We start from the raw sequence: 7,561 nt of genomic DNA on the forward strand, positions 1-7,561 counted from the left end.
AGTGAAAGAAGATATTTCGGAACGCTGTGTTGGCGGAATTCAAAGAATGCCTGACGACAACAGAGGTCGAGCGAGGCCAATCATGTCATGTCAGAAAAAGGCCGACATGGGTGTCATGAAATTTCGTTCGTTGCGGCTGTGGCTCTGTGGTGAGGAGGTAGCGGCGAAGGCGACGGCGACGGTGACAGCGGTAAATGGTAGTTGAGGTGGTGGTGCGTTGGTCGTCGGTGCAGTCGTCAGTCGTCGATCCGGTGGTGGACCAGCTTGGCCAAGGTCTTTCCCAAAGTGCTCTGCGCTAAGGTGGGTGGTCCGGTCACACGTTCCCCGGATATTGCTGAGGTGAGGTACCTCTTGCAGTTGCTAGCCTTGCGGCTTGTCTCTGGGTGTTGGGGTCAAAAACTCCGACTTCTCCGACCCCAATTGAGCTGTTTCCCAATCTGATTGGCGACTGAGAGCGATAGTCAGACTTGAGGAAAGTCGCCTTGCCGGGATTCTCCTTCTTGATTGTTCAGGGTGAATGAAGTCTTTGGCAAGTGAAGACAAGGAAGGTGTTGCACCCGAGATAAGTGCCCTAAGGAAGGTAGGTACGTACGTAGGGTAGGGTAGGTGGGTAGGTACTTCCAAATCAGAGCTACCCAGCAGCAGCTCGGATTTAGAGAAGTTGCTAGGGGTATGGTATATTCGTCGAGTCCCATAACTGTTCGGTCCCACATCTTCAATTCCAGATTTGGGGGCGGAACCCCGGGATCATCTTGCAACGTTTGGTTCCTAATGTTGGCCGGCAAGGGCATTTCACTTGTTGGACCTGCTATCTTTGAGACGGCTTACGAAGTGCATCTCACACAGACAGGCCTGTCATGCGAACAAGATGGATTATATGCAAGCTCAAATTTGCGGAGAAAGGCACGCATACATACCGCAATAACGACAAACAATTCCTAGCCCCTCACGCCGTATCATTCTCCCCTCGTTTTCAGGAGGCAATACATAGAAACAGATGTATGCTCACCGAGTTGGTCTTTCTATCTTGTTCCTTTCCGCTGGTCTGAGATGGCCGATGATCCATGTAAGGAATGGCGCTGCTCTCGGTTCACCCAATTTGGGACCCAACCCAACTCAGCTCGACTTGAATCAGCTCAACTTTGCTTTATCTCAGTCAAGCCATGACGCCCGAGTCCTGGATCCTCAGCAGCTTCGATTGCGCTGCAAGATGCAGCTCCTGCTTGGTTGGCCCCGGCAGCACTGACGATGATGACTGAAGCTTGTCTGCATGATCTGCGTGCTATCCATATTCAGTTGGCATCCAAGGGGAATACTGTGGGGGCGTTGTCTATGTAAGATTCCAAGGCAGGCGTGGCAAGGTAAGGTAAAGCAAGTAACGGGAGCTCTTCTGATGGCCGGCCGCATTGACTCCCGAGTATTGCTCTTGGTACCTGGCTGAGAATGAAACCGAAATCCGGCAAAGGTTCTCACCGACGACTGACCCACATCCGTTGAGGAAGATCTAATTGTACGGCAGCCTGCAGAAGGCAAGCAAATCAAGCATCGATATCAGACCAAACGATGACGTTGACTGTATGTGTTAACAATACGTGGTCAACACCAAGTCAAATACCACCGAGTATGCTCCTCGCCGGAATGCGTCTTCGGCCGGCCGCAACAAGCTGGTCAGCAGGTCCCCTTCGCCTCGCCTCGGCTCATTTGAAGCTTTGCTTTAGAGAGGTCACGACCCCAAGACCCCACGACCTCAAGAAAAAAGAACCGCGACAGTGACGTTTCCCGAGCCATGGAGAGGTCATTCCGGCCTCCCGCCGTTCCATTGCTGTCATATAGAAACAGCCCAAGAACCAGTTTCGAGGGGCTGCGTGCTGTGACCGGCGCCTCCGTTTTCCTTGCTGGCATTTTTGTCTTCTTTGACTTTGGCAATTAGTGACCACACCGGGAGAGGAAACCTGGCTGCCTGCCTAACAGGCAACCCTATGACTCTACCTTAGCAAGGAGCGCCTGTATCCGATTGCACCTGTCTCGTCTCTCCCTACCTTAGGTACCCACAGTCAGTTCTGTAACCATCGACTGACGCTCGTGTTAACTATCGCGGGGTCACCGTCACCTCTTTCTCTCTGATGTGCCACCTGTTCTGATTTGCTAGTCACCGACTGACCACGTTGCAGCCACCCCTGAGATAGAGATATACCGAGAGGGAAAGAGAACGAAAGATAATACCGTGTCTCGTCTGGCTTGCCGTTGGTCCAAAAATGGTACATTTTCTCGACGCTCCCCTCCCCTCCCCTCCTTCTCCCAACCACCGCCACAACCCGCCTGCACCTACCTTACCTCGCCTGCAACCTTCCCTAACCTTCCTAACCAGCCGGACAGGACCCCTCTCTCCTGCCCCCCTCCCTCAGCCCAGTCGTTGCTCAACCCAGAAACGCTATTTATTTTGCGCTCCTGCCGCCTTGATTCTGCCGTCTGATTGCGGATCCAAACGAAACAACAGCATCATCGTCAAAAGCCGTCGCCAACGCCGTCTTGCTTTTGGAAAAGAAACAAAATACATCACCTTGTCATCTTTGCGGCTCCCATAAACTAGACGATACCGGAGCCTACCCCTCCAAACTCCCTCCCCCAAGCCGAATACTCCACCACAAAGCCTCATATCCACTTCGACCCGGCACGAACAACACCGCGCCCAGCAGCACCTACTCTATCAGATCGCGCATCACCTCCACGATACCGAATACACGGTTGACCGTAAACGAAAACAAGCCTCCATCGGCCAAACGACGAATACGTTCACAAACACTATCCACAACACAGACACCCGAATCAACCCCTCCCCGCACACAGCAACCCACACACATCAATCATGGCGGCCTTCGTCACCAACCTCTGGGACTCAATCTTCACCCCAGGCCCGACACCGACCCTCCTCCGCGCCACCAACGCGACCTTTGCCGCCCTCCAGCTCCTCCTCGGCGTCCTCCTCCTCGCCACCTGGAGCATCCACTTTGTCATCCTCTCCTTCCTCAGCGCAGGCCTGTGGTACGCCATCAACTGGTTTGTCACCGAGCTGGCGATCCACGCGGAGCAGGAGGCCAAAAAGGCGCGCCTCGGTAGCGGCACCGATGCATCCACCGGCGGAGGGGGAGGAGGAGGCAACACGGCGGCAGCGCTCGGCGGCGGCAATACCCAAGGAACGGATGATAGCGATACCGAGGTCGAGGGCGGCGCCGTCGTGGGCGGGAGTAGGAGTGGCGCTCGCGGGAGGAAGACCGTCTTGGGCGGCAGTAGCCAGGTCGAGACGGCAGCCGAGCAGCAGCGGCCGGCCGACTTGAAGCGTCGCACCGCCGTTTCCGCCGCTGCCGAGTCCGGGGCTGAGGAAGCCACGAATGGGGGCACGCAGTCGAGCGTGAGCACTGAGGATGAGTGGGAGAAGGTTTCGGAGAACGAGAACGAAAAGGACAAATGAATGAATGCCGAGGCGCGACGACGTACGGAACGTAAACGACAAGGACGATGCGCTTAACCGATACTACTCGTCGAGCGATGCACGTCACTAGGATACTCTACGACACCGGAGGAGGAAGAAATGTAAAGGGAGGGGGGAGACAGATGTTCGGGACGCATCCGCGCGACGAGAGATTTGAGATACCCTTGAGCAAGCGTCGACACATGCGCTACTACTACTGTACGAACCGGACATGTACATAGGGCCCTAGCAGCATGCTCCATTGAGAGCAGCTCCACGTACAAATGCTTACGAAGATAGCGATTTCACACCAGGAATGTTGCTATTCACCTGTGACTTGACTATGTTCATCCTACATGCACTCCGACATGGGCTTAAACATAGGTCCCCTGCATCCAGCAAGAGCCAGCAGGCTCGAGATGTGCCGTTCTTCGAGATTCCCTAAATGAAACCAAAAGCCTTCTACGGTCTAACCCAGACACGGTCTAATTTGAAGAATAGTACACTCCCCCTTCCCTAAACGCCATCCGATGTCCCCATGCTGCGTTGCCAATACTTTACAACAGTGAAATGCGCAGCGGCTTTTTCTTCTTCTTCGCACAGCCGGCTCAGAGATACTTTAGCTTCCGCGTGGCGAACGCGGCCACCACCGCGCACATGGCACCGATAAACAGACATACGGCAATGGCGTTGGGTGCGTCGGTGTTGTGCTGCTCGTGTTTGGCTGCGTCCGAGAGCTCGGGGCTCTTGCCCGGCTCTAGAATTGTAAAGACAATGGTGCTGATAAAGGTGCCGATGAACTGCGGCAGGGTCGTGTAGATGTTGAGGATGCCAAAGTAGATGCCCGACAGCTCGCCGGTAGACGATGTCGTCTGCTGACCGCCTTCGTCCGGGCCGTGTTCCAGGTGGAGCGGCTGGTCGTGGCCGAGCGTGGGCAGTTCAATGTTGGAGTCGTTTGACAGGCGGCGGTAGGCCGCCGTCCCGCTTCCCCCTCCTTCGCGGGCCCCGCTGAGCTTGTTGACTTCTACGCCGAGGAAGGTCGTCGGCGCCCACATGGCGATCGTCCAGGAGAAGCCGCAGAAGGCGACGAGAAACGTTGCGAAGCGGAAGCTCTGCGCAAAGGGGGCGAGGAACATGGCCGCGGCGAACATAAGGTGGCCGCATATCCAGGCGGTCATGAGATCGGGCTTGTTCTTGTTGAATCTCTCCAGGATCGGCGCGATGGTCTGCGGTGGTCGGGCCGTGAAGTGATCGTCGTCTGGCGATTTGACGACCATGGGCAGGAACCAGGCGCCGATGAAGGTGATGGTTGAGTAGATGACCAGCGCCAGACTGCCGATGCGGCCAATGTCGCCGAGGGCATCTTTGGAGTCCTTGCCCTCTGCGGGAGCGTCGTATCGGAAGTACGTCTCGCCAACCCACGTCGTGCTGTAGAATAAGAACGGGAACCAGCCGATCCAGGACCAGAACTGGGCCCAGCAGATGGCCTGGATCCGGGGGGGGAGATGGAGCAGCGTCGACCAGATCTGGCGGAAAACCTTGAACCGCCCGGTGGCCTTGCGGGGGTCGTGTCTCGTCGACACCAGGACCCGCTCGGTAACGGCCCAGCAGGTCACGCCAGAGCAAAATACCATCAAAAACGTGGCGATGAGGGTGAGCTGCTTGAATTGCGAGTCGCCCGTTGCCGTTCCAAAAATGCCGACTAGGTCGATGGCGCCAGCTCCATAACCCAGCATGTGCCCAATGGCGGACATCCTGCTAGCTATGTGGGGATTAGCGGACGGCATGCAACCTGTGGGGATGATGCGCGTCTTAGCTTCACTTACACCACGCGGCGCCGGTCTGTTGCTTCGCAATCGGAAGGGTATCGACGATCAAGCTTCTTGCGCAAGACATGACTGTGCCAAAAATTAGTTTTGGAACAACGAGGGGCTTGCGCGCAGGCTTATGAATCGCACCAGCATTGATGGCGAAATCCACGGAGTAAATGGCCAACACTGCTAGGATGATGGTGAAGATCCGGGCAGTCTCCTTGTCCGAGACGAAGAACTCCACGATCTCTTTTGTGAAGCCCAAGGTCAGCAGGCTGGTTGCGACAATGATTGATCCTATCACGATGAACGGTCGCCGTCTGCCCCATTTCGACTTGGATTCGTCCGCTATCGCTCCCACAATAGGTTGGACTACGAGTCCCGATAATGGTCCAGCGATCCACACCAGCGAAGTGTTGCTCTTTGTGAGACCGAGGTTCAATAAGTATGGTGTACAATCTATTGTCAGGATTTATCAGTATGAAAAGACCAGTAGCAGATGATGTGCGGCGACATACAAGTCATCTCAATTCCCCACGTGAAGCTGCATTCGGGCCCAGATTAGCAAGGCAGATCCATTGGCAAACGTCGGATTGCAAACGTACGTGATACCCAGGGTGTTGAAAGTCAACAGGATCATTCGCATGGCCTCGGAGCTCCCCCTGATGGAGGGCTGTCCCGCCCAGCTAGACATCCCTGCGGGATCTTGCTCTACCACGAGAGCGTCGTCGTCTTCAGGGTGGCCGTAACCGTCGTCGCTCTGGCGGCCACTGAATCTATCCGTCTGGTGGCTGGCGAAATCGCCAAGGCCAATGAGCTTCGTGTCCCCTTCTTGATGCGCTTCTGGCGGTTTGCGAATTACGAAGGGAAAGTCGACGTCATCTAGCTCGTTGGCGCCTTTGTCGTCGTTGTTGCCGCTGGAAGATGTCGAGGGCGTCCGTATCAATGTCGATTTTGCGCCCGAATGATCGTCGTAGTAGTAGTCGCGGTCGTACGGCGAAGGGAAAAGGTGAAGGTGTGAGGGCGATAAATTGTGCGACGATGTCGTTGAGCCTGACGTCTGGGCCATTTGAAGGGGCCGACGCAACACGGCACTGCTAGCTGCTTGCGCTGCCAAGAGCAGGGTGGGCGGCTTGCCTCTGGGCAGGGGGGTGTTGTCGTGTTGTGGACCAGGTCCGAATTTAAAGTAATACGGGCGTCGCGGCCGCTGCGGATGTCAGGAGCGGGTGCGCGTCAAGCCCCCAATTCCGTAGTTGTGAAGGGTAAATCAGCCAACGGAGGCTAACTTTCCTGACGGTTTGGGGATGGATGCAACAGAGGTCCAAGATGAGCAGGCCAAATGAGTGGTGGTTAGTTAGAGCTATGGTGGGCCCAGCATGGAGCAGGCGTATCTAAGGACTACCCCAAGGTATCCGTACCCAGGCATGCAATACGGGGGAGATGATGAGGTGCCTTAGGGGGCAAGTGTTGGGCGGATGGAATGTAATACGAAATTGGCAGGGCGGGTGAATTGCTTGTGCAGAGTCGGGAGCTTGAGATCATGTAATGATTAGGTACTACCTGATGAATGGTGCCTGCGATACAAGGAGATGCATAAGAAAAGGAGACGCGCAAACATCAGGGAGAGAAACTCTTACCCTAGGTACCTTACCGTGCTTACCTCAAGTAGATGAGGATGCATGGCTTGAAAGTTGATGGGAGGGATGAATACAGAGTAATGTTGTACATCAGTTGTCCTGCTCAGGAGCGGAAGTAGGGAGTGCCTACCTTGTACCTAAGGCGAGGGAGACCACCAGATGTGATGCAACGAGGAAACCTAGTATCGAGCCAGAGATTTGATTTAATGTGGCTTGGAACAAAGTAACTTAGATTGCCCTGCACTCGCACCTTTTCAGCGGACTCCTTCCCAAGGGGCATCCTATCATCTGCTAGCTGTCATTCGACCAACCGGACGGGATTGAAGCCAGCTCGAAGCTTATACGGGCAGTTTTTCGCGTTGGAAGCTCTGCCCAATCCATCTCAAGTTCCTAAGCCAGTTTCGGGACACCTTGGAAAGTGTTACGCTGGCCCAAGCGGGATAAATGTCAGGGCAATCTGTGTCGGGGCAAGGCAAGGCGCAGATGTTGAGACCACGGAGAGGATTTACACATCAAATCTCCAGACGATCTAAGAAAAAAAAAAAAAGGGCCCGTGACTCCTTTCTTCCGGGTTTTATTCGGGTTCATGTTCGCAAGGGTTCCAGCAGCTGCCCGGTAGCTAGCTGTCTGAGCAATTCGACAAT

The 7,561-nt window shown here is 55.1% G+C and overlaps 2 protein-coding genes across 2 annotated transcripts; one reads left to right on the plus strand and one right to left on the minus strand.

Annotated features, from left to right (window-relative positions):
• Window positions 1–2,866: 2,866 nt before the first annotated feature.
• On the plus strand, window positions 2,867–3,469 carry CORC01_13682 (uncharacterized protein; the record flags this gene model as incomplete). Its single annotated transcript, XM_022625298.1, has 1 exon — window positions 2,867–3,469. The coding sequence occupies one exon, from the start codon at window positions 2,867–2,869 to the stop codon at window positions 3,467–3,469; it is 603 nt and encodes a 200-aa protein (XP_022468202.1).
• Window positions 3,470–4,077: 608 nt separating this feature from the next.
• Window positions 4,078–6,487, minus strand: CORC01_13683 (sucrose transporter; the record flags this gene model as incomplete). Its single annotated transcript, XM_022625299.1, has 4 exons — window positions 4,078–5,231; window positions 5,296–5,739; window positions 5,799–5,824; window positions 5,886–6,487. Coding segments are annotated over 4 exons (2,226 nt in total), but the record flags the coding sequence as incomplete, so codon positions are not given.
• Between the last annotated feature and the right edge of the window lie 1,074 nt (window positions 6,488–7,561).

The sequence above is a fragment of the Colletotrichum orchidophilum genome (assembly GCF_001831195.1).
Source record: "Colletotrichum orchidophilum strain IMI 309357 chromosome Unknown Scaffold_206.1, whole genome shotgun sequence".
Classification (NCBI taxonomy): domain Eukaryota; kingdom Fungi; phylum Ascomycota; class Sordariomycetes; order Glomerellales; family Glomerellaceae; genus Colletotrichum; species Colletotrichum orchidophilum.